Raw genomic sequence first — 27,720 nt, forward strand, 5'->3', positions numbered from 1 at the left:
GGTAGATCAGTAGATGTAAACATACATATGTGTATGTATCCAAACACATATGTACAGAAATAAATATAGATGCGTGCAGATATATAGGTTAGCATTTTCAGATATTTCATTGCTCTGTCACCTTAAAGAGCTTATAAACAGTGATGCCCCTGTAGCAATGAGCACACCCAGCATCCAGATCTAGGTTTTTAAGTATTATTATTCAATGAAGGGCATCAGGGCTCCTTGGAGAAGTGGCTAATTCCAGGACTGGGGCAGGGGAAAGTACAGTAGACCATGTAATGCACTAGAGTACATTATACCTATTCTAACAATTAGTTCCTACATCAAATTTTAGATTACGTGAATTTCCTTTTGAATACATTTCCTCTCTAAATACATGAAGGGAATTAAAAAAAAGAAATGAAAGGAAATAAATATAGATCATAAAGCTGCACTCCTGCATCTTTTTTTAAGAGAGCATATGAAGCATAATATTTGAGAGGGAGGCTGACTCACCTGTTTCTTGTTTTTTATTGGCACACAAGTTATACATAATCCTGTGATTCTGAGAAGGGGTATTATTTAATACTTACTTCCCTCTGCAAATAAGTTAAATGACATTTTCTGAAACCATTTCCATCTCTGAAGCATTGAGATTAGTCTACATCATTATTTTACATAAGAAGAAGACCAAGTCCACTAAATCATAAAATTAGAGAACATTTAATATCTTGAAGGAGGAAGTGGCATATCCACACACCATCATCCTACTCTTCACCATAGGATGAGACAGAATATGAACTGTAGGGGAGTGAGACAGTGAAGAGCTTCTAGTGGACGTTATGCTGTGATAGGTTCAGTTGTGACCTTGGTTGCACAAAACAATCTTCATTTCAAAACCAGTAATTTTGGCTATCTTGAAGGTTCATAAATCTGACCCCTTTTTGCTTTGAAGGGACTACTGTGCTCACTATAAATATTTACTTTTTTATATATGAGCTGCAAGCTTGATTAAACACGCAGTAGTCAGCACAACAGGTGATGAAAAGTACACAGAGGGTGTGTGTGCCCCCAGGCACCAATACCTCTATCTTATAGCACCTTTGTCTGGTTTCTTACTTACCCTTTAAAACACTGATATTTTGAGACTGACAGCTAAATGACAGTCTAGAAGAATGTGTACATATATTCAACATCTCTAAAGAATTGAACAATAATTCAAGAAGATTACTATTGTAGTGATGACAACACAAGAATCTCCAGCTGTAAAATACCATTGTTCATATATTTTTAAAATCATTACTAATACACATTACTAGAACAATGTGTCTACTGGGGTTAAAGTGGCTGTTTTTTAACTTGAAAAATAAAATAGCACAAATGTTGCAATTAAGAAATAGGATGATAAAATAAATTAAGACAGCTTATTGCTTTATTATAAATTGCCACAAAATAAGGAAGAAAAGCCAATCCAAAGCAGCTTGAGTAAAGCTGATTCCCACTTTATCCATAATAATACATAACCTATATCCAATGTACAAATAGCCTATTATTACTTTTATGTTTTTACATGATACTTATTATACTGTTAACATGTTTTTCTGGTTCCTTCTAGCATAATTACCAGAATGTCTGAAGAAAGACATAAATAGAAGAGTAGTGGGAAAAGAATATATTTATAATTATGTGTTGTGATAAGGTGGGATGTTGGCAAAGAAAATGGGTCTTAAGAAACAGTGTTTTTAATTCTTTGAATGAGAAAAGCATGTCCACAGGTTATAAGCAGAGTTTTAAGAATCTTTGGAGACTTTTCAAAAGAGGCTGAGTCAGGGAGATTGATAGCATGAACTCTGAAGTACTTAAAAAAAAAAATCCTGCAATCCATTCTTTTTTGGTGAATCAAGCCAGGATATTCCTGATTACAAGGAGTTTCTGCTGATAGAAGAAATCTATGGTAGATAGAGGGCTGGGTGTTGGTCTCGGAGGTGTACTACAAAAGGACAAATCAGCAAGTAATGCCCTCTAAATGGTGTCTTTCTATTTGCTTTTTCCATTCCACCTAGTCCCAGAAATACATGACTCATTAAAATAACTATGAGTCTTGTTACTCAAACATAATTTCTTAAGACTTCAATCTTGTGATTTAACAAAAGGAGTATAGTTTTAAAAGTGATTTGCGGTAATCTGATGACTTTTTTTCCTGTGGTGTCTGTTAAATAGGTTGATTAATTACAAGAATTAAAAATATAGTTAACCATATTTTTTCTGCTGTGACTTTTACAGCTCTTTGTGTTCTTTAAACTTGAAGAGGGTTTGGGTTTAACCTAATGTGTATTTTAATGAGTGTACTGTATCAATGTTAATAGCAGAAATATAATGTCAAAATAACTTCCTGAATGACTTTAAAATCATACGGACACTCTAGAATTTAAGAGAAATCAACAAATCTAGACAGGAATGTCAGCGCAGTATCATCTTCCACAGGTGCTATGATCTGTATACTGTAAGCATTTTTGCAAATGGAAATGATTCTACAAATTTAAGTTTTATTATTGTTCTTGCTATTATAATAAACACTCTAAAAATGTGTAAACCAGGACAAAATTTTTCTCACAGTCTCCTCTTTAATGTTTTTTTAAAAAAAATTTGTTTATTTATTTATTTATTTATTTATTTTAAGAGAGAGCAAGACAGCAGAGGAGGGGCAGAGAGAGAATCTCAAGCAGGCTCTGTGCTGTTAGTGCAGAGCCCAGTGTGGGGCTTAAGCTCACAGACTGTGAGATCACGACCTGAGTTGAAAACCAAGAGTTGGATGCCCAACCGAGTGTTTAGGTGCCCCCCTGCTGTTTAAAAAAATTTTTTTTAATGTTTACTTATTTTTGAGACAGAGAGAAACAGAACGTGATCAGGGGAGGGGCAGAGAGAGAGAGAGGGAGACACAGAATCCAAAGCAGGCTCTAGGCTCTGATACCGGGCTTGAACTCATGAACTGCAAGATCATGACCTGAGCCAAAGTCAGATGCTCAACTGACTGAACCACCCAGGCTCCACAGGTGCCTGCTCCCTTTTAATGTATTACCTCTTATTTCACGACTTTGTTGAATTCTGGAATAACGATATTTCCTATACATCACTGGAATACAGATTTCAAGAATGCAGAGGTTTTAACAATCTTATTCACTGTGGTATCCCTAGTACCTAGAAGTGAGAGCAGAGATGGAAATAAGAGAGACCAGATAGGAAGCTATTGCATAAAGTTGGCAAGTGATGATGATGGTAGCTTGGACCAGGGTAGTTGTAGTGGAACTACTAAGAGGTGGTCAGATAATATATTGTTAATGTAGAGCCAAAAGATTTTGTTAATAGGTTAATTCTAAGGTATGAGGGTAAGAGAAGAGTCAGAGACTCTTCTTCTTTTCTTTTCTTTCCTTTCTCTCCTTTCTCTCCTTTCCTTTCCTTTCCTTTCCTTTCCTTTCCTTTCCTTTCCTTTCCTTTTTCCTTTTCCTTTTCCTTTTCCTTTTCCTTTTCCTTTTCCTTTTCCTTTTCCTTTTCCTTTTCCTTTTCCTTTTCCTTTTCCTTTTCCTTTTCCTTTTCCTTTTCCTTTCTTGCCTTGCCTTGCCTTTCTTTTTGACCTGAGGTGCTAGGTCAATGCAGTTTCTACTCACTGAGCAGACACCTGGTTATGATTCTGAGATTCTAGCATAGATGTTAGGTTGACATATAAGTTCAAAGAAGGCTCTGTGTATACATTGTAGTGTCTACATTATAGACATTATTTTGGATGTAAGGAAAAAATGAGTGATAAAAAGGAGAAAGATAAGTTTCAAGAATTGAACCCTGGGATATTCCTGGCAAAGGAGACTGTCAAACAGCACTCACATATCTAATAAGATGAGGATGAGAACTGGGTATGGGAATCAGGGAATCAAGTCACTGCTTATATTCTTAAGGACAGTTTAGGTGAAGTGAGTGAAAACCCAATTAAAATGGATTCAGAGAGGGGCACCTGGGTGACTCAGTTGGTTAAACATCTGACTCTTGGTTTCAGCTCAGGTCATGATGATCTCATGGATTGTGGGATTCACCGCTGCCTAGGGCTCCATGCTGACACCATGGAGCCTGCTTGGGATTCTCTCTCTCTCTCTCTCTCTCTCTCTCTCTCTCCCTCTCTCTCTCTCTTCCCTTCCCTCACTCAGGAGCACATGTGTGCTCTCTCTCTCTCAAAATAAACTTTTTAAAACAGTAGATTCAGAGAGAATTGGAGTAGAGGAATTGAATATATTGAATGCAATGAACTTTTGAAGAATTTTACTATATAAAAAAAAGAATTTACTAGTAACTGGTGAGGGAAGTTGGATTATAAAATATTTTTACTATGGTAGAAGCCATTTAAAAATAAAGATTATGCTGAATCTAAGAGACTATATATTTCCATTCATGAAATTTTGATGTTATTCAAATTCGTTAATAAATTTTATTAATGCACACATATATTGTGTGTATGTATGTATGTGTGTTTGTGTTTATTTTACTTTTATTTTTTTTAAATCTTTTATTTATTCTTGAGAGATAGAGACCTAGTGCAATCAGGGGAGGAAGAGAGAGGTGGGGTGGGAATCTGAAGCAGGCTCCAAGCTCTGAGCTGTCAGCACAGAGCCCAATGCAGGGCTCGAACTCACAAACTGCAAGATCATGACCTGAGCCGAAGTCAGATGTGTTAACCGATTGAGTCACCCAGGCGCCCCTGTGTGTCTGTGTTTATATACATGTGAATGATTATACACGCATATATGTGTGTATGTGTAAACTTAACTTGCTAACAAACTTAACTTCATCTCTAGAAGTAGTGCATTGGCTACTGAAGGGCAGGGCTTTTGAGTTAGAGTAGGTTTAAAACGTTGGAACTGTTGCTACATAAACACTAATAATAGAGCACCTTTTTGAGGTGTTTTATAGTTGTATTTGCCCAGCCCTTATATTCAAAAGCAATCGATAGCTATTATAAGGGGGCTTAAAAATTTTAACAGCATGCTTATATATTGCTTCAAGGAAAAAGTTACTACATTTAATTTTTCCAGTTCAATACATATTAGTTCAACAGAGGCTTCAAAAAAAGTTGAAGCATAACTAGCATGATTCATAACTTTTGTTGAATCAAAGTGTGTAAAGTTCAGACAATGTAGTCTTGTGATAGTAGAAAGCAATCTAAAGTATGAATAACCTTTCATTAATATTTGTTCAGTAAGTCATATTGCAGATAAATAATCAAAGTCAGAGTTTTTGGATGGAAACTTTTCTCTCAGCAATATCCTTCAATAGAAAAAGCCTGATTTAAAAATAATCTTGCCTAATCAACAGCTCCTGCTCCCATGGGAGGTCTTCTCAGCTTGCAATCACTCCTGGATAGAATGCCCTGAATTTGTTTCTGATTTACTGAGTGCTCTTCCTTCACTACCTCTAATTCATTGCTAAGTGCCAATGCATTTGCTCCCTATTAGTTGGGCTAAAATGTAGAATGTCAGGTTGCCCACACTAGACATTGTCTAAATTGCTGTTTGGCTTTGATGCTCTTTGGTGAGCACTTTTGGGAAAAATTTATGAGTAAGAGCATCTTTGTAACAATACTGCTGCTGATTTTCTACCTTTTAATGGCGTTCCCAAAGGACCTACTTTTTGCCTTGTAACATGAAGTCAGTAAGTATGTAGGATCATCACACTTATGCAGTTTTACTTTTTGTGTGTGTGAGAAATAGTTTTGGAGTTAGACAAGATCCAATATCAACACTGCTTGGCTTTTCACTTGGAGGAAAGTACTGACCTTCTCTGAGCCTTAGTATATTCATGTAGAAAATGGGGATACTTTCCTTGAAGATTGTGAAGACTAAAAATAATGTATTATAGAACCACTGAACAGAATATCTGGTGTCTCCAAGAAGACAAAATTTTTGCATGTTAAATGTATTCTTATGGAAAGATTTGCTGTGAACAACTAAATTAGACAAGTTATGTAAAGCTCCTGCTGTATGGTAGAGATTCAGATAATTTTAATAATTGTTTTTCTACTTTAGTTATAATACATAATGTTAATTCAGATATGGACTATGATATCAATATGTTGTATTTCTTGTACTACTCCTAAAATTAATATTTTTCTATCAATCAATAAATATGGTAGAAATAAAATATTGTCAAAAGGCTAGGAAAAGGAATAAAGATTAAAGTTTACTTTGAGTCAAAAAGGAAGAGTATAATCAAATAAATCTATATATAGTAAATTAAATGCTACTGTGTAAAAAGGGGGATTAGTTGATGACACAACAGGACAAAAGCAGCCAATAGTTTCACTAGAAGAATCAGGCCAATATGTTTGGAAGAGGCAGTATATTATAGTGGATAAAATCTCAAATTATAATGACATAGGGATGACTGGATTTAGATCCTGGCTTTGGCAAATATATGTATTTTAGTACTCTACAATGCAATTTCCCTCAATGTAGGGAGGATATTTTAATAACATCTTCCTGAAAGGTGATTTATATCTGACTAATTAATAACACACCTCCAGACTTGCCATAATCATTTAATTAAATCTTGCTTTCAATAGACAGCCTTATGGTCAAACACATAAGTAAAATACACTTATTGCATTAAAGGTAAATTTACCCTCTCAATGTAGCTAACCCACTTAAACTACTTTAACCATTAAGGGTTATCTACCTCCTTAATTCTAGAAAGTAATTTTAAAGGATTACATATGATTATTTCTTACAGAAACATAACTACTTTTCTATGATCCTTGCCTCTTGCTTGACTTATATTTAAATATTCCCTATTAAAAAATTAAAAAAAATTTTTTAACTTTTTATTCATTTTTTGAGACAGAGAGAAACAGAGCATAAGCAGGGAAGGGGCAGAGAGAGAGGGAGACACAGAATCCAAACAGGTTCCAGGCTCCAACCTGTCAGTAGATTGCTTGATGTGGGGCTCGAACCCATGAAACACGAGATAATGACCTGAGCTGAAGTTAGCTGCTTAACCAACTGAGGCACCCAGGCAACCCAAATTTTCTTTATTTTTAATTGATATTAATGAATTACTGCAGTGGCTCTCAAAAACTGGTCACATATTTTTATCAATCATATAAGTTCAGATGTCATATATTGAATAGAAATTCCTCAGTGGAGGGCCTAAGAGTCTGTTTTTAAGAAGCAACCCAGTGAAAAATTCATCCAGAACTTCTGCTTTATTGCCTATAGAAGAACTTGTCTTTTGCTTGAGAACCCCAGACCCAAAGTAGAGATTAAACAGATGAACTTAACCTCAACTGGTGGTCTGTAAAGAGACCGAATTCTAATGCCTGGGCCATATATCTTAAGAAAAGAAATAATTGCTTTAAAATAAAATGACATTGATTATGTAAAAACCATTCAATGCTCAAAAATACTTAAAATGAATATTTCAGTCTCTTTAATCCATCTCTTTACTCTTTGATATTTTTATCTGCTCCAGAACCATGGCAAATCATCGAATTTCCTTAAAATCTTGTCATCACCATAACTTCTAATATTCCTTGAAATATGACTTAAATATTCTCTTAATGTTCCTTTGATAAATTGGCATATAAGACTGTACACAATCTACAGAATATAATACCATTTCCAAATAATTGTACTTGAATGAATGGAAAGGGACAATAGCTTTTTACAAATTAAATCATTTACCATGCTGGTCTAAATTACCTAAGGACTCCTATTTCTCTGTAGTGAAATGTAACTGCTGCATAATTAATAAAACAGTAATGATAAGTCTCAACTGCCAATGCGATCCTAAAATCTCATGATGAAATTAAGGTTTCTTAAGGCAACAGTGATGGGACTGGACACATTTTAGATGCTCATTCAATATTTAATTTGAAAAACAGAATAAATAGAATTTTCTTGGAAATTGATACTTTTAAAATAAGTAAATAATATTATTTTTGTCCCAAAGTTAACCAAATAATTATGCTGTTATATTTTTTGCATAAAAAATTTGCAGTAAAAAATAAAAAGCTTCCTAAAAACTTTTTCTATGAGATAGATTTAAAAAATATCAACACAGAACACAATTATATATAATATCTAAGACCATGTGAAACGGCTATCTTTTAAAAATGAATATTTAGATAATCTGGGTTTTTGTAGTCTCTTCAAAAGTTTGTGGACTGTTAGAGCAGTTGGATTGAAATGTTTTCAACACGAAAACAAAATACATTGCTTAAATTCAACAGTCATTCAAAAATAAACTATTTTCTGAAGATATTATAGATTTAAAATAAAAATTAATTAGTTAATTTTTAGTTTCTTATAGAAGTACATATCGAGAAAAAATCTTAGACTTCGGTGAGAATTCAGTCAGGTTACTTATGAAACAAGAGCATCTAAATTGCCCTTATGGAATAATTACTTCAAAATTAGAATAGGATTGAGATTTAATAATATTATCTTCATTTAATAGTTATATTGAACATCCACTAATTAATAATTTAATGAAAAATAAATTATAACATCAATATTTTCTGATGAAAATGTCGAGAACCACATATGAAATTTTATAAATAAGGTTCAAATCTCAGGAGACTCAAGAAGTATTGAAATAGCCATTATACTTACATAATCTCCGCAGAACATTTTGATGATGGTGGTTAACTTCAGAGTGGATTAAAAGAGTTTTACTAAGTGATCAATTGCATAGACTTGCTTTCCTATGTAGCTAGAAAGAATTGAAGTTCACTGTTCAATCAAATTTATATGTCTACCATTCACCTCAGATTCTCAGGAAAGAAAACGTAGGGTCAATTCTGGATACAGCATGTCTCAAGATACAGTATTTACACTGAACTATCGGTCATAAGTGAGTAGGCAGAATTATTGCACAAAATAAATAGAACCCCAGTCCTGTGTTGATTTAAGAAACATACATTAGCCAACCAATGAAAGAAGTGTAATCTTTAGAAAAAGCAGATGACTTATGGAAAGGTAAGTTGATTAACCACAAAGTTAATGATTTATTTTCTGTGTTATCATTTTTAGATTTTTTTTTAGGTACACTGGTCCCTAGCTTCATGTTTCAAACTGCTACTAGGTTCTTTGTGCATCTATACCATTCTTTAAGTATCTTTAACTACTATATATCTGGTCTTAAATTAAAAAAAAATGTATTTAGGTCAGAATTGAATACCCAGCAATAAGTCTTTGGAGAAACCATATATATTCACCATTATTTTCACACTCCATATATATTTTTATTTTAATATTTAATTTTATTACATTTTAAGGAAACAATTTAAAAAATACCTTCAAATTCTAATATATTGTTAGGAAATATCTGTCCCTATAAGCTTCATCCATTATTCCAGACATCACAAAACTAATGTGTATTATATCATTTTACTGCCATTTAGTGAACAATATAGTGTTCCTTTAGGCTATAAGATTTTTAAAAAGATTTTAAAAATGAATTACAGATAAATAATTTTTGGTTGAAAGAACAGAAAATTACAATAAGTATCAACTAAGCAGCATCCATAACTACTTTCAATCTGATGTTATATATGGTTAAAGATCATTAAGCAGGATTTCTTAATGTAATGTATACCATGAGCAGAGAAATATCTGATGTCTGCAGTATTCAATTCATAAGTCTGATTAATTTAGTAATATACTTGGTACCGTTTAAGATGTAAAGAAGCATGATGCCTGCTTTTGAACATATTGTAATCTGGTAAATAATTCTATGTACATGTTGTGTTTTCTCTGTGTATATTTAAAAAGCATATATTAATTACTAAATAAGTTTATACTTGTACATATAGGATTCAAAATTTAAAACAAAAGAAAATGAGTTTTTCAACTAAAAGTATTTTCTTATGATTATTTTTAAAAGCTGTGTGATTTGTGGCTCTAATTAAGTGTGTCAGTGTGAAATGTGAATTGTGAAAATACTTGAGGCAAACATTTTCTCTAATATTATCAGATAACTGAGAGAAAACAGATTTGATAATATTTCTTAATTTCCTTTCAGATTATGATTATTTTACTTGTACTCATCATTACTTTATGACTTAGCTTTTTAAAAATGTATTCAATTAGGAGTGCCTGGGTGGTTTAGTCAATTAAGCATCTGACTCTTGATTTTGGCTCAGGTCATGATCTTATAGTTCATGAAATTGAACCCCACATTGGGCTCTGCACTGATAGTGTGGAGTCTGCTTGGGATTTTCTCTCTCTCTCTCTCTCTCTAAATAAATGAACATGTAAAAAATTTTTTAAAAATAAATAATGTTTTCAATTAAAACAATGATGTCTGGGATTTGCTTTATAACAGTTCATGCAAAAAAGGTATGGGAGTTATTAATTCTGTATGGCAAAATCTTGAAAGTTGTTGGGGAGATGGCAGTCCACTAGATAATTAGGTACTTCTACTTTATTATTTTTGAAAATTTTCATAATAGTTTGAGTTTGGCCTATTCACTCATTTATATGTAATTTGAGTACCTAATATAAAAACATTTAAAATATAAATATAATATATATATTCTATATATATATTTGCTTGAAACAGTTATTGTTAGCATTTATTACTTTGTATTTTTATATTTTTATTTTTTATATTTTGTTTATATTTATATTTATATTTATATTTATATAAATTCTATAATTTAATTATAGAATTATTATAAATTAATATAAATTATAAATTTATAATAAATAAATAATAAATAAATAAATATTTATATAAATATATAAATATAAATATATAAAAATATAAATAAATATATATTTATATATAATTATATATAATATATATTAAATATATATTTATATTTATTTATATTATTTATATTTATATTTATATTATATTTATATTTATATATAATATGTATTATATGTTATATAATATATATTATATTTATATATCTATAAATATTATTTATATTTATATATAATTATTTATATATAAAAATATAAATACATATTATATATAATATAAATAAATTTATATAAATATAAATATAAATATAAATATAAATATAAATATAAATATAAATATAAATAAAATATAAAAAATAAAAATATAAAAATAGAAAGTAATAAATGCTAACAATAACTGTTTCAAGCAAATTTACCTCTACATGTGAATTTAATTCTCACAACAACTCTATGGACTATGTATATTTTCATGAGGAGGATACTGAAGTACTGTGTAGTCAGAACACCTCCTAAGAAGTGGTACAGTGGAAATTTGAGCCTAGGCAGTCCAACATCAGAACCTATAACATCAGTCTCTGTGCTAATACCCATATTGTGTTAAGGAATAAAACAAGACAACTATTACATAGGACAAAATTAAAAAGCATATTTCTTGATTCAAAGGTATTTATATTTTGGTAGATGGGTAAAATTCATAGAATACAAGATGAGAATGCTAAGCGCCATAAGCAAGTTACCTAATACAGTATGGGCAATTTCCCAATAAGCAAGTACATTAAGACATAGCATTTGAAGTGTTGCTTAGAAATTGAAGGCAAAAGCCTTCCGTTGGAGAAACCAAGTAACAAACACTCAGGGATAGAGAAGGGAGGTAGGAGGTCTCAAGTGTGTACTATAATTGTCTTAGTTCTAAATTTTACTTTGAATAGGTAGTTACATATGGCCTTTATCAACATTTTTTCCACTACATTTGAGCTAAAATTCAACCTAATAGGTACAAAGGAGAAATACTAACAGCATTCAATATCTTGGAATTAATATTGTCCCCTGGTCATAAATCAGCATATATTGGATCAGAAAGAAGATATGCTAAATCAGTCTAAAAAGACAGAATGACTCCTAGGCCAAGAAGACATGGTTGTAACCTCTAAAAGTTAATGATTAAAAAAATATTTGGATAAATCCAAAGGCAGGTGGATTAGTTAGAAAAGCATAGAAAAATCCGGTAAGTATTGGTAGTACCCACTAATTGCTTATGTTAGAGGTGCATCGGCCTGAATACCAGGTATGTTGTAGATTATATTATTGTTCACAATCATTCACTTTCTTCATTTCTGTTATATGTGTATACTTTTATCTACCTTTGATTTGGGGTTTAGCCATGTGGCTTGCTTTAACCAATGGAAAATGAGCAGGTGGTAGTATGGTATATCTGAGCACAGACTTGTAGATACATGGAGATTTTCTGCTACTCTTTTCTGTTGCTTCTGCTCTCTTGCACCATAGGAAATCCACAACCTCTTAGACTTGGATGAACTAACTAATGCAATCCCAATGTTGGCAATATTTATCATGTTATTCTGGCTGGAAGCCTTTCAACATGAAGCCTATGATTTTTTTTTTTTAATTTTTGAAAACTATTCACCAGGCAATCTTCTAGATAAAATTTAAATTTCTGTGTAGTATGCCATGCCAAACAGTCATTTAATCCTTCTTGGGTCAAAATTACATCATTCATTCAATTTATTAGTAAATATTTATTAGGCAATTAATACATGCCTAGAAGTACTAGGTGCTTGGGATACTTCACTGAACGAGACAAAGATTCTTGCCTTGTGGTGCTTATATTTATTAATTAATAATTTGGAATTCTTATTTTATACATGATTCCAAAAAAGTGCTATTAATGTAAATTGTTTAATATAAATTTTTATATACTTATGTATAATAACACTGCCTCCTTGAACATCGCAAAATGTCTAAAACAGCTGAGACAAGGTGGCTTTATATAGAACAAATTTCTTTGCAGTAAGACAGTGGCCTTCAAACTGTTTCATCTCAATATTCCCTAATGAATTTTGAAAAACTGTACCTCTTTTTCCTCTTTAAAGGGGTCATATAAATACTTTTATTCAAAATTAGATAGTTGCAATTTACCTTTTTACTCATCTAAAAGCATCCAATGAAATCCAAATACCATAGCAATTCCATTCCCATTATCATATAAAAAACATACAATAAGCTCTTATTCAAGAGTTGAATACTTAGCATCCTTCCTCTGCCACTCTGAACTCTGATTTCCATTCTACTTCCCTTTTAGATGTTTATCATGAGGTCATTTATGTTTGAATGTCTCTTGGAGAGGTCATTTTATTAGATTATGTGTATACTGGGGTGCCTGGGTGGCTCGGTCAGTTAAGCATCCAGTTTGGGCTGAGGTCATGATCTCCTGGTTGGTGAGTTTGAGCCCTGCACCGGGCTCTCTGCTGTAAGCACAGAGCCTGGAGCCTGTTTCGGATACTCTCTTTCCCTCTCTCTCTCTGCCCCTCCCCTGTTTGCATTCTCTCTCTGTCTCTCTCAAAATAAATAAGTAAATTTTAAATAAACAAACAAACAAATAAATAAGTGTATACATTCTTTTTTTTTTTCTAAGCTAGCTTGTAAAGGTTTCCATTTTCCTTTAAGCCAATAGCTCTTTTCCAGTAATCTTTGTTATTTTCATAAACAAGTTTAAATTGTCTACAATTAACTGCATTCAGTTAGAAGTGTATTACTTGCTAAGTTTTGAAGGTGTAAAACTGAAACCATTATCAAGATTCAAAACATTACCATCACCCACAAAGGTGTTCCCAAATCTCTGTAGTTTCTCCCTCCATCCATCTCTTGCTCTAGGAAAACACTGATCTGTTTTATGCAACTATAGTTTGCTTTATCTAGGATTTCTTATAAATGGATTCATATTATATGTACTCTTTTTTGTCTGGATGTGTTTAATAGACTATTTCTGAGATTGATTCATAATGTATATACCATAATGTATATTCATAATGTAAACAGTTCATTCCTATTTATTGCTGAGTAATATTCTGTTGTATGGATATACTACATATTGTTTACCCATTTACCTGTTGATCACCTAGCTATTATATAAATAAGGATGCTTTTATGCCAACACTTCATATTATCACCTTTAAAAATTTTAATTATATAATTGTGTAGTTATATCACATTGTGCTTCTAATTCGCAATTCCCTTATAACTAAGAATATAGAGTATCTTTTCATATACTAAATGTCCACTTTTACATCTTCTTACATAAATTGTTCAAATCTTTTATCTATTTTCCAACTGAGTTGATAGTGTTAGTACTGAGTAGTAAGAGATCGTTGTACATTCTAGACACATATTGCTTATCATCTTTGATTCACAAATACATGCTTTCAGTGTGTGCCTTGTCTTTTTATTTTTGAAATGGTGTCTTATGGGGGCACATGCGTGGCTCAGTCAGCTAAGCATCCAACTTCGGTTCAGGTCACGATCTCACAGTTCATGAGTTTGAGCCCTGCATTGGGCTCTGTGCTGACAGCTCAGAGCCTGGAGCCTGCTTTGGGTCTGTGTCTCCCTGTCTCTCTCTGCCCTCCCCCCCTCGTGCTTTGTTTCTCTCTCTCTCTCTCTCTCTCTCTCTCTCTCTCTCTCTCTCAAAAATAAATAATCATTAAAAAAAAAAAGAAATGGTGTCTTATGAATAGGGAAGATTTATTTATTTATTTTAAAATTAATAAGTGGACAAAGTCCAATTAATAGTTTTTAAGTTTATGCTCTTTGTGTTTTAAAAGATTTTTGCTTATTCCAATGTCACAATATTTCTTTTAGAAGTTGATAGTTATTTCTTACAAGATATATGATCTATTTTGTGTGGTATAAAGTAAGAGTCATGCTTTATTTTTTTCCCACAAAAACTCAGTTTTACAGCACCATTTGTTTAAATGATTTTTTTCTCTCCATGAATTTGTCCTGGCATTTGAGTCAAAAATTGTTTTACCATATATGTATGGGTCTATTAGTGGACTTTACATTATGCTCCATTGACCTGATTGTCTTTCCTTTCACCAATATTACACTTTCTTAATTAATAACTAAGCTTTATAATAAGTGTGAAAATGAAGTAATGTGAATTTTCTAACTTTATTGATGTTCTTCTCTTCCTCTTCCTTTTTTAATTGCTTTGGCTCCTGTGAATTATTTCCATTATTTTATGAATCTTAAAACAGCTCATCAATTTCTTTTGATTGGGATTTTACTGAACTTATAGGTTCATTTTGAGGGGAAATGATCTCTATACAAGATTTAATTTCCTGATTCATGAATATAGTGTATTTCTCAATTTATTGAAGTCTACTTTTTTCATGAATATTTTTTGTTTTCAGTACATTAATTTTATCTGAAATACCTTGCATTTTCTGATTCCATTGAAAATCATATTGTATTTGGTATTTTATTTTACAGTTATTTAGTATTAACAAATGAGACTGCCATTGATTTATGTATATTTACATTGCATTCTGTGGACGTTGCTAAGTTAATTTGTTAGTTTTTGCAGCTCTTTTGTAAATTTTTAGGGTATTCTACATAAACAGGCCAGTTTGAAGAAAAAAGATAGTTTTACCCTTTCTTTTCTGAACTTTATTTTTTTATATTTTTTTATTTTTTTAACGTTTATTTATTTTTGAGACAGAGAGAGACAGAGCATGAACAAGGGAGGGTCAGAGAGAGAGAGAGGGAGACACAGAATCTGAAACAGGCTCCAGGCTCTGAGCTGTCAGCACAGAGCCCAATGTGGGGCTTGAACTCACGGACCGCTAGATCATGACCTGAGCCGAAGTCCGACGCTTAACCGACTGAGCCACCCAGGCGCCCCAGAACTGTATTTTTTAAAATTTATTTTTCTTTATTTTTTTTGGCTAGGAATTTAGTGTAATTTTGAATAAATGGGAGAGCAGGCATTCTAGCCTTTATGGATCCTAGAAGGAAGTATTTACTTTTTTATTTTAGTTGTATTATTAGCTATGGTCCTTAAAAGATACTTTTTCAGTTTGAGGATGTCTCCTTCTATCCATAGTTGACTAAGAGGAACTTTTTTTCATTATGAATGATTTGTGGATTTTTAAATTTTCTTTTTCTGAAGGTATTAAAATAATCCAATAAACTGTTTCCTTTATTTTATCAATATGGTGAGTTATACTAATTTATTTTGAATGTTAAATTAACCTGTATTCCTAGAAAATAACTCTGCTAGGCCATAATGCATTATATTTCTAATATATTATTGAATTTTATTTGCTAATATTTTCTATAAAAATTACAACTCATATTTATAAAAATACGATATTGGTATTTTCTTTTTCATAATTGATTTGTCTAGCTTTGTTATCAGAAGAATAGTAACCTCATAAAAATCAGTTGTGAGGTGTTTCTTTTTCATCCAGTTTTAAAAGAATTTATGTAATATTAATATTTTTGTGTATTAGTATTTGTGTATTAGTATCTTTAGTATTTGGTTGATTTCACTAGTGAAACCAAAGTTGTCTGGAGTTCTTGGAAAATTTTATTCTATTATGGACTTATTGTCAACAGCTATTCATATTTCTATTTCTTCTTATATCCAAATATTTATAATAGAGGCTTTGAGGTCTTCTCTTAAATTCATGTGTGGGCTCACTTAGAATTAGTTTCTACTGACTATCTACTGAATATGTGTCACATTTTGCTGTTTTTTTGAATGTCTAGAAATTTTTGTTTTAAATTTCCAGCTGCTCTTCCAATCCTAAACACATTTCTGGTATTTTGACTACATAACATGTTTTTTGTTTTTTGTTTTTTGTTTTTTTCCTGTCTGTTTGCATCATTGTAGCTGTGGGGTTTGAGAGAGCTAATAACACAAAAGCCACAAACTTAGGCCCTAAACCCTAACCTAGGCCCTCAAATTCACATTTCTTATTGTTTAAGAACTGATTTTTGAAAGTAAAATTTCCTATGGCTCTGTCTGATTTTAGATGATTTCTAGTATCTTTACATAGGTGACTTTTTGTTTTATCCAGTTATTATAACTGTCATCCATTATAATTATTATCTATCTACAATGATTGAGTCTATACAACCACGTTACTTGGACATCATTACTGGAAATTCTCCCTTTATACATCGGAATTTAATTTTTTTAAGTACTTTAAAAATTTTATTTATTTGCTTATTTTAAGTAATCTCTACACCCAATATGGGGCTCGAACTCATGACTCTGAGATCAAGAGTTGCATGCTCTACTAACTGAGCCAGGCAGGTACCCCCACCAAAAACTTGCTAGAACTGATACACAAATTCATCAAAGACACAGGATACAAAATCTATGTACAGAAATCTGTTGCATTTCTATACAGTAATAATGAAGCAGCAAAAAGAGAATTCAAGGAATCAATCCCATTTACAAGTGTACCAAAAACCATAAGATACCTAGGAATAAACCTAACCAAAGAGGTAAAAGATCTATACTCTGAAACTTTTAGAACACTTATGAAAGAAATTGAAGAGGACAAAAAGAAATGGAAAAACCTTATATACTCATGGATTAGAAGAGAAAACACTCTTAAAATATTTATATTACCCAAAGCAATCTACACTTTGAATGTAATCCCTATCAAAATACCACCAGAATTTTTCACAGAGCTAGAACAAACAATCCTAAAATTTGTATGGAACCACAGAAGACCCCACATACCTAAAGCAATCCTGAAAAAAAAAAGAAATCTGAAGTCACCATGATTCCAGATTTCAAGCTATATCAGTCACGGGGCTCTAGTCATCAAGACAGTATGGTACTTGCACAAGAACAGATCAATGGAACAGATCAGAAAACCCAGAAATAGATCCACAACTATATGGTCAGTTAATCTTTCACAAAGCAGGGAAGAGTATCCAATGGAGAACAATCTGTTCAACAAATGGTGCTGAGAAAACTGGACAGAAACCTGCAGAAGAATGAAACTGCACTACTTTCTTACACCAACACAAAAATTAACTCAAAATTTATGAAAGAACTAAATGTATGACAGGAAACCATTAAAATCATAGAGGACAACACAGGCAGTAACCTCTTTGACATAGGGTGGAGCAACTTTTTACTAGACACATTGCCAGAGGCAAAGGAAACAAAAGCAAAAATGAATTATTGGGACTTCATCAAGATAAAAGGTTTCTGCACACAGAGACAATCAACAAAACTAAAAAGCAGCATATGGAATGGGAGAAGATATTTGCAGATGGCATATTAGATAGAACGTTGGTATCCAAAATCTATAAAGAACTTATCCAACTCAACAGCCCAAAAACAAATAGTCCAGTGAAGAAATGGGCAGAAGACATGAATAGACATTTTTCAAAAGAAGATATCCAGATGGCTAATAGACACATGAAAAGATGCTAAACATCATTTATCATCAGGGAAATATAAACAAAACTACAATAAGGTATCACCTCACACTTGTCAGAATGGCTAAAATAACAACACAGGAAATGACAGATGGTGGCAAGGATGCAGAGAAAAGGGAACCCTCTTATACTGGTGGTGAGAATGCAAACTGGTGCTGCCACTCTGGAAAACAGTACGGAGGTTCCTCAGAAGTTAAAAATAAAACTACCCTACAACCCAGCAATTGCATTACTAGGTATTTACCCAAATGATACAAAAATACTGACTTGAAGGGACATATGCACCTGATGTTTATAGCAGCATTATCAACAATAGTCAAATTAAGGAAAGAACTCAAATGTCTGTCAACTGATAAATGGATAAAGAAGATGCGGCACACACACACACACACACACACACACAGAGGAACATTACTCAGCAATTAAAAGTAATGAGTCTTGCCATTTGCAATGATGTAGATGGATCTAGGATGTGTTATGTTATGCAAAACAAGTCAGTCAGAGAAAGACAAATACCATGATTTTCCTCATATGTGGAATTTAAGAAACCAAACAGATGAACATAGAGGAAAGGGAAAAAAAGAGGGAAGCAAAGAAAACTATAAGAGACTCTTAACTATACAGAACAAACTGAGGGTTGATGAGGGGAGTTGGGTGAGGGATGGGCTAAAATGGGTGATGGGCATTAAAGAGGACACTTATGATGGACACTGGGTGTTATAGGTAAGTGATGAGTCACTAAATTATACCATTGAAACCAATATTACATTGTATGTTAATTAACTAGAATTTAAATTAAAACTTGAAAGAAAATTTTTTAAATTTGTTTTTCAAATCCTGTCAACATAAGACTCTAAGTGTTAAAATTGTTTCTTCTTGAGAGATTTCCTTGGAGTAACAGTGCACATTTTGCCAAAAAAATTGTCTTTAAAATATATTGTAATATAATGAAATAGATAAATTAGTTTCTCAATAAGTACATGTATCCAGGGATGAATGTGACTAACAGCCATGATGAGACAGTATAACATACATTTTAGTTTTACTCTTTTAATAGGTGTAAACTCTGAGAAGGTGTTCAGATAAGTACTTCGGTAAGAATGGTACTTTTGTTACAAGAATGTAACTCAATTCCATAAAGCTCTGAGTGATATGAACATTGTAATTTATTATCAAAATATCAGTTTATTAGCTTACAAATATATTTGGTTCAGAAGGATATGCTATCCAGTCATAATAATCATTCATCTCAATTTCTAGTAAATTTACCAAAAAGCAAAACCTCTTAAATGACTATTGAATTTGCTCGTATTCTTTTCTTAAATTTGCTCATATTCTTTTCTTAGATGCATCTTGTTGTCAGAGTTAAAATTAAACATAACTGGAAAAAAGCAACTCTATAAACAGGAAGATTTTTGGTCAAACTTTCTGTTACTAGGTAACAAAGACCTATATATTTATGCTAATGTTTAATTTTATTTCTTATGGTTAATTACATTATCTTTTAGTCCCTTGACAAGTCTTGGCAAATGGACAGAAGACAGACATTTTAGAAATATTATATAGGTATATTAATAATTTCATATCATGTTTGAACATAATTAAGTTTCTGGCTCAGTCAGAAACTGGGTGGCTCAGTCAGTTAAGCGTCCAGCTTTGGTTCAGGTCATGATCTCACAGTTCGTGAGTTCGAGGCCCATGTTGGGCTCTATGCTGACAGCTCAGAGCCTGGAGCCTGCTTTGGATTCTGTGTCTCCCTCTCTCTCTGCCCTCTGCTCACGCTCTCTCTCGCGCGCGCGCGCGCTCAAAAATAAATAAACATTAAAAAAATCTTAAAAAGATAATAATTAAGTTTGTAATTTTGACTTTGACAGAGTTAGAACAGCAATAAATATCTGAGAAAAAGTAATTACTCTTATTTTATTTATTTATTTATATATATATATATTTTTTTCAACGTTTATTTATTTTTGGGACAGAGAGAGACAGAGCATGAACGGGGGAGGGGCAGAGAGAGAGGGAGACACAGAATTGGAAACAGGCTCCAGGCTCTGAGCCATCAGCCCAGAGCCCGACGCGGGGTTCGAACTCACAGACGGCGAGATCGTGACCTGGCTGAAGTCGGATGCTTAAGGGACTGCGCCACCCAGGCGCCCCTAATTACTCTTATTTTAAATGATGATTGTTTTCCAAAGTCCTATGTCCCAGACTGGAGTGAAGGATATTTTGTCCTATATCCATAGTTAAGTTGATGTCCTTTTTAGAATGCAGATTTATGTACTTCACAGATATTAACAATAATGAAGTGGGTAACTATTGAGCCATTAAAAAGTACAAAGCTTACAAATCGCACTAATAATTCTTGCTAAGTCAGTTGTTTACTGTAAAATTAGCATGCTTGTCTTATTTTGATCAATCTAAATCTAATAGATATGTGGCAAAATGTTTATGTGCAGGGAGAAATATATATGATCACATCACAAAGAATAAGGAAAACATATACACAATAAAAACACTAGATTTGGTACAATTTAAACATGTGACTGAAAATATCAAGTGTGATAACCAATTCTGAAAATCCTGCTAAGCTTTTCCACTCTCTTGAAGACTGTCACTTCCAAGTTTCATCAAACCTCAACCCCCTACACTTTCCACACTTCTAATTTTTATTATTTGAATTTTTAGCAGATGCCTCTCTTATTGTTTCATTGAGGAACTATCCATTAGTATAATTCATGAAGTTTTTGTACATCATGTGCATCTGTACATTTATATTCTTCCTCACCACCTGTGATGGTTGTTTTTCCTAACTTAGGCCCTTTTGCTATCTGTATCCAAGCACTTTATTTATGCATTCTCTCTTAATTTATACAAGGCCTTTAATCTTGAAATCATTCCATTTCTACTCATCATCATCATTTTATTCTTTTAATATTTCCATTAGCTCCGAAATGTGTCATAGCAACTGTCATTTAAAAAAGCAAGCAACAAGGGGCACCTGGGTGGCTCAGTTGGTTAAGCGACTGACTTCAGCTCAGGTCAAGATCTCATGCTTTAGGTTGGTAAGTTTAAGTCCTGCTTCAGGCCCTGCAATGACAGATTAGGATTCTCTCTCTCTCCCCCCTGTCTCTCTGCCCCTTCCCCACCTGCATTTTCTCTCTTCCTCTCTCAAAATAAACTTTAAAAAAAAAAAGGAAGCAACCAACCAAGCAGAAAACAAATTCCCTTGATTCCCCATTCTTTGCCAGCTACAACTCGATTTTTCTTTTCCTCTATATAGGAAAAGCTCCTTCAAACTGATATCTATACTGTCACTCTCTACTTTGCACATGCTTTGTGTCATTTCAGTCAAGTTTTCCCCCACTACTCTGAAACTGCTTTTTTTCATGAATGATGGTCATCTTTGCAAATCTAGTGGCTTATTCTCTGTTTTCATCTTATCTGGAATAGTTGTCATCTAGGTCTCATCTTACTACTTTGGTCTACCCGAAGCATCAGCGAGTCCTATCGATACTATCTTTATTGTGTATCCTGAATATGATCACTTTCATCCCTTCCACCACTACTGTCTTAATCCAAGTGGAGAGTACCACAAAATCTTCCTCACAGAGCTTCTTTGACAACTTGTTTTACTATATAGGGTCCATTCTCTACCCAGGAACCAGAGTAAATTAGATATGTTACTCATCTTTTCATAATCCTTCAGTGACTTCTGAAAACCCTTCAAATAAAACTCAAACTTCTTCCCAGTATAAGGCCCTCCATGATCTAGCCCTATCTTTCTTTCCTCTTCTCTAACCTCTTCTCCCATGGCTCATTCTACTACAGACTGAATGTCATCTTCTTGATGTCTTAGAGACATCAAGCTTGCCTCTTACTCAAAACCTTAGCAGTTAACATTTTACTTGCTTTTCATTTATGTAGACCCTTGATCTCCATGTTTTGGCAAGGGTGACTCTTTCTTCTCATCTAGACCTTTGCTTAAATATTGCCTCCTTAGAAATATCTTATCTGACCACTGTGTTTTTAATAGACCCTTTCACTTATAGCCCTATTTCTCCCTTTATTTTGTTTTCTTTCTTCACCTTCTATGTAATGAAAATGATATTTTTCTTTTATTAAAAAAATGTGTCTCTACCACTGATTAAGCCCTATGAAGACAGATGATTTCTTAGTCTTACAACCAGACTCAACATAAAATACTGTATAAGATGCAAAAAGCACCCCCAAAGTATTTTTTGAATAAATTATTTTGATTTTCTCAGAACTTAGAACTGAGGACAAGATCATTTATCATGTTGGTGGGGCCATTAGACTTTCCCTAGTGACCAAGGAAAACTCTTAGGTACATACAAATTATCAGTTAGCTTAAAGACCAAAATTATGTGTCACCCAAATCCATGTACCATATTTTTAAAAGATTTATTGTCCTGCAATTTTAAAAATATGATTATTGGTCATCCTAGCTAGCAATCTCTATACTCTCACTTTTTGTATACTTCAAGATTCTTTCTGAGCAAAATAGCAAAAATTATCTTTCCTAAATTATATTGCTTATTTATTGCTTATAACGATAGATTTTTACTCAGTGTACCACGTGTCCTACTCAAAAGAACACTTCAATTTTTATAAATTGGCAATTATAACTGATGTTGAAATGTAAGTACTTTTTCAAGCAGATTCACATATAATTCACAACATATATCCATGTCATGGATAAATGAACAAAATGTGATTTTAAAATTATCTTTATCTCTGCACTTTGGACATATTCTGATATTATAAAGCCCATTTAAATTTCAATCTAATTGGAAGTTTGCACTGACCCTTTCCATTTTGTAGCAATAGAATTCATGAATAAAAATAACCCATTTTTAATTATTTTTCAAATCAGATCTCCAAATCCTTATAGAAGAAATTTAATTAAAAGCCAAGGAAAAAAGTAACATACTATAAAATTATTTTCATCACTTTGAAAATTAGATTCTAGCACATTAGTCATGTATATTAAATTGAAACAAAGTTCATATTCCTAGAAAAATAATTTTTATGTATTTCACAGAGAAGTCAGAGAATCATTGCCATTAATGGAGAAGAAATAGTTGTGCTGTTAAATTGGTCTCATTTGAAATTAATATCAAAAACAACATATACTAAAAACCAGTATCAAATATTTCTGCATCATATTTAGCTTTTGGTTTATAAATACCTTTTCTTTTGTTTTGAAATAAAACATATGATGCATCTCATTCATCTGGGACATGGTTAACCTGGTAATAGAAACATGTGTTCTTATAGAGCAAATGTGGCCAAAGTAGAGCCTTAACCTTGATGTAAATTTTCTTGAAAACAGAAAATAAAGCTCATATCGTAGTATGAAAATATTCTGTTTTCAACAAATACATATGCTAATCTTTTTCGTTGAAATAAGAAATATAGTTTTGGTAAAATAACACATTCTGTTTTGATGTGTGACTATGGAGTAATTAAAAAATAAACAGTAGAATTCATATGTCCAAGTATGTATGGCTCTTCACCTTGGGAGATTATACACTGATTATACCACTGATGCCATTGTTCCAGTGATAAAAGAATATTGTTAAGTACCTAATGTTACAGCTTCATTGTGAACACTGTAAATGATTTAATTTATTCCTCAAAACAGTCCTATGAAGTAGGCCTTATTGGTCCATAATATAGATGGAGATTGAATAGATTGAAAATTAGATTCAGATAACCTTTGTATAGGTTTTTAACAAAGGTAAGGAACACAATATGGAAGGAGAAAGAGACTTCGGGGAAGCAGTAGGGGCCTGCTTATCAGGGTCCTTCTTGTTTGCAAGGTTATGATTTATCTCCAAATTGAACCATTATTTGTGCAATCTACCTTGCTTTGGGAGACCTTGCTAAAAGTTTCTGCTAAGATCTTTTATGTCTCTCTGCTATGTAGCTAAGCCAGGCTAATAGCTAGTAATAGCAATTATGGGTTATTGTGGGAGTTAAATGGGGGTTATTTTAGAAATGCTGCATTTTGACACCCACCTCTAATTCCATGACAAATGTCATACAGCACCCCACACTGGTGTTCCTCTGTCTTTCAGTTATCTTGGGCTCATTTTCTGGACCATTTTGCAGCTCCGTTGGTTATTACTCAGGAATTGGCAAAAGGCACTTTTGCTGATATCTAGTTCCTCTGATGCTGCAAGGAACACTCAATTTTGCCCCTTGACCAGATTTATCTTTTATCTCTTTAATTACTGTATTGCCATCAACACTCAACAGTCTAGCTGCTTTCTAGATTGAATGCAGGTTAGGCTGGTCTTCTACCTTTGATGACCATCTACAAACCATACTGCTTTTTAGGCACCCTTTGATAATGTGTCATAGAGAGGGGACCATTCTGTTAAATCCTTATATAACTCCACAGTGAGATGTAGGACCCAAAGGGATGGTAGCTTCCTGTTCACATATGTGATAAGTACCCTAGTAGTCATTATTATTGTATGTTCTTTTTTTAATCTTTTTTTAAAAAGTCCATTTATTTTGAGAGACAGAGTGAGAAAGAGCAGGGGAGGGGCAGAGAGAGAGGGAGAGACAGAATCCCAAGGAGGCTCTACACTGTCAGCACAGAGCCTGAATTCACAAACCAGGAGATCATGAGCTGAGCTGAAATCAAGAATCTGACAGTTAACCTACTGAGCCACCCAGGCGCTCCTATTATGTGTTCTTGAATACACTATTTTCATTTAAAGAGGAAATTTGTCTCTCCGTTTTCTTCCATATGACATAATCCACAAAAATGGATATCTCAAGTCTCAAAATAAATTTAAGTTCTCTATAATACAAACAGTTTCAATCAAAGCCCCAATAACAATAATAAGCTGCGATATTTTCAAGTGATGCACTTTCCAGTTTGTTACTTTCTAGTCCAGAGTATTAGCAGCTACCTCTGGGTGGCAATAATGGACTTTTAATGAACACTTCCCAAATCATTTGAGCATGGGGAGAGAGGGGCTTGTCTTGAGATGAACGTGGGAAAGTAAGGTTATAAAGGGCTTGATCGTGCTATGTTTTTTAGATCCTCCAAAAAAGAAAAAAAACTTACTGTCTCTCAAACCCTACTCAAATTTAGGGTTTTATTTTATTTTATTTTATTTTTTTTTTGGTAATTTGATGACTAGGGGCTAAGAGATTTCTCAAATGTTTTGTGTGATTTCTATAGAAACTGAAAAACTTATTTTAGTACCTTTTGTTCTGATTTTGGAGTTGACAAGAATAATAAATTATGTTTGTCTGAGGAATGTCCTGGTCACCCTTGTCCAAGAGATGTCTAGGCACTTTACCATTTTTGTTAGGCCTTGTTCTTTAGTTGAGTTAATCAGCCATCCTCTGGGGTCATATGACTAACAAGAAGTTATAATTTTAGCATAAGGTTCAGATTGATATATAAATATTATATCATTAATATAATAAGTAACCATACTTTCCAATTGAATCAAGTCTGTCTCTAATACTCACAATATATAAAGAATACATACAACAAAAAATGGGGATTGGAGCTTAATAGACATTTCTCCAAAGAAAACTTATTATACAGGGGTGCCTGGGAGGCTCAGTCAGTTGAGTGTCAGATTCAGTTTCGGCTCAGGTCATGATCTCATGGTTTTATGAGTTCGAACCCTGTGTCAGGCTCTGTGCTGACAGTACAGAACCTGCTTGGGACTCTCTCTCTCTTCCTCTCTCTCAGCCCCTCCTCCTCTTAGGCTGTCTTTGTCTCTCTCAAAAGAAATAAATTAACTTAAAAAAATTTTAAAATTAGAAAACCTAGTATACGAATGTCAAAGAGGCACATGAAAAAATGCTTAATGTTGTTATTAATCAGGGAAATGCAAATCAAAACCATGAGATATCACCTCACTCATTGCCAATGGCTATCATTAAAAAGAGGAGATAACAAATTTTGGTGATGGTGTGGAGGAAGGGAATTCTTGTTCACTATTGGTGGGAATGTAAATTGGTATAGCCACTATGGAAAATGGTGTGGAGGTTTCTCAAAAAATTAAAAATGGAACTGTCATATGATCTAGCAATTCCACCTCTGGGTATATATCCAAAGGAAATAGAAACAAGATATTGAAGAACATGTATTGGTACATGTTCACTGTACCATTATTCACAATAGCCAAAGTATGGAAACAACCTAAGTGTCTGTCAGTGTATGAATGGGTATAGGAGATGTGGTTTATATACACAATGGGGTATTTTTTTTTTGGCCATGAGAAAGAAGGAAATTATGCCATTGTGGCAACATGGATGGTCCTTGAGGGCATCACGCTAAGTGAAATAAGTGGGAGAAAAGCAGACACTCTATCCTTTATGATCTCACTTATATGTGGAATATTCAAAAACTGAAGTCACAGAAGCAGAGAGTAGAATGGTGATTACCTGGGCTAGGGTAAGGTAGGGGGAATGGGAAGATATTGCTCAAAGGGTATACATTTGCAGCATGGTGAATACATTTTGAGGGTTTAATGTAAAGAAAAAATACCTTTACCTCATTAGGTATAGCAATAGGAGAAGAATTTAAATATCTTTGCGAAAACACAGTAAAAGCATAATTTTCCATCCATCTCACATGAATGCAAATTGGCCTTGAATTTCTTTATGGGTAGAAAACATTAGCCAAATTGATCACAAAATTACAGTCTCCCTTAGCTTGTTGCACAGTTTGAATATGTAATATCATATTGTGTATTCCTTGTGGTGTGGGCTGTTATTTATTAAGATTTCTGTAATCTACAGTGAATCTCTCCAGGATTCATCAGCTTTTCTCACAGATCATTAAATAAGGAATTTGTGGGTATTGATATACCTGCATCTAAAAGAACTTTAATTAAAATCAGAATTTCTTTATGCACCCCAGGTATCCAACCCTAGTCTTTCCTAATGGTTTTAAATTATCCACTTGATTGGGCTTAGATCATTTTAAAAGTTCCCATCTACCATGCTCCATTAAAAAAAGAATGCAAAACAGATTTTCTTTTTTTTTAATTTTTTTTTTCAACGTTTATTTATTTTTGGGACAGAGAGAGACAGAGCATGAACGGGGGAGGGGCAGAGAGAGAGGGAGACACAGAATCAGAAACAGGCTCCAGGCTCTGAGCCATCAGCCCAGAGCCCGACGCGGGGCTCGAACTCACGAACCGCGAGATCGTGACCTGGCTGAAGTCGGACGCTTAACCGACTGCGCCACCCAGGCGCCCCGCAAAACAGATTTTCAAGACAACATTTCCCCAATAATTTGGGTAAGGTAAGAGTCTCCATTTGAAAATTACATCTGTTCCCATAATACGTTCTGGCAGGATAAGACAATCACACGAAACTTTGTTAATAAATTCCTATATTGTAAGCCATACTTTTACCTGTATCCTGTACAAATGCTCATTACATCTCTTCAGATGAATTACATTGCCTGTTAACTTTTCATTATTCCATTTAATATGAC

At 33.2% G+C, this 27,720-nt stretch overlaps 1 protein-coding gene across 1 annotated transcript in view; it reads right to left on the bottom strand.

The window, feature by feature from the left end:
- Positions 1-8,876, bottom strand: part of ANXA10 (annexin A10) — a 99,643-nt gene extending 90,767 nt beyond the window's left edge. Inside the window, exon 1 of the mRNA XM_043565965.1 lies at positions 8,634-8,876. Within this exon, the coding sequence (XP_043421900.1) occupies positions 8,634-8,651 (18 nt within the window). The 5' untranslated portion in view covers positions 8,652-8,876. The remainder of the gene's footprint in view (positions 1-8,633) is intronic.
- Between the last annotated feature and the right edge of the window lie 18,844 nt (positions 8,877-27,720).

Source organism: Prionailurus bengalensis, chromosome B1, assembly GCF_016509475.1.
Source record: "Prionailurus bengalensis isolate Pbe53 chromosome B1, Fcat_Pben_1.1_paternal_pri, whole genome shotgun sequence".
In the NCBI taxonomy this organism is placed as follows: domain Eukaryota; kingdom Metazoa; phylum Chordata; class Mammalia; order Carnivora; family Felidae; genus Prionailurus; species Prionailurus bengalensis.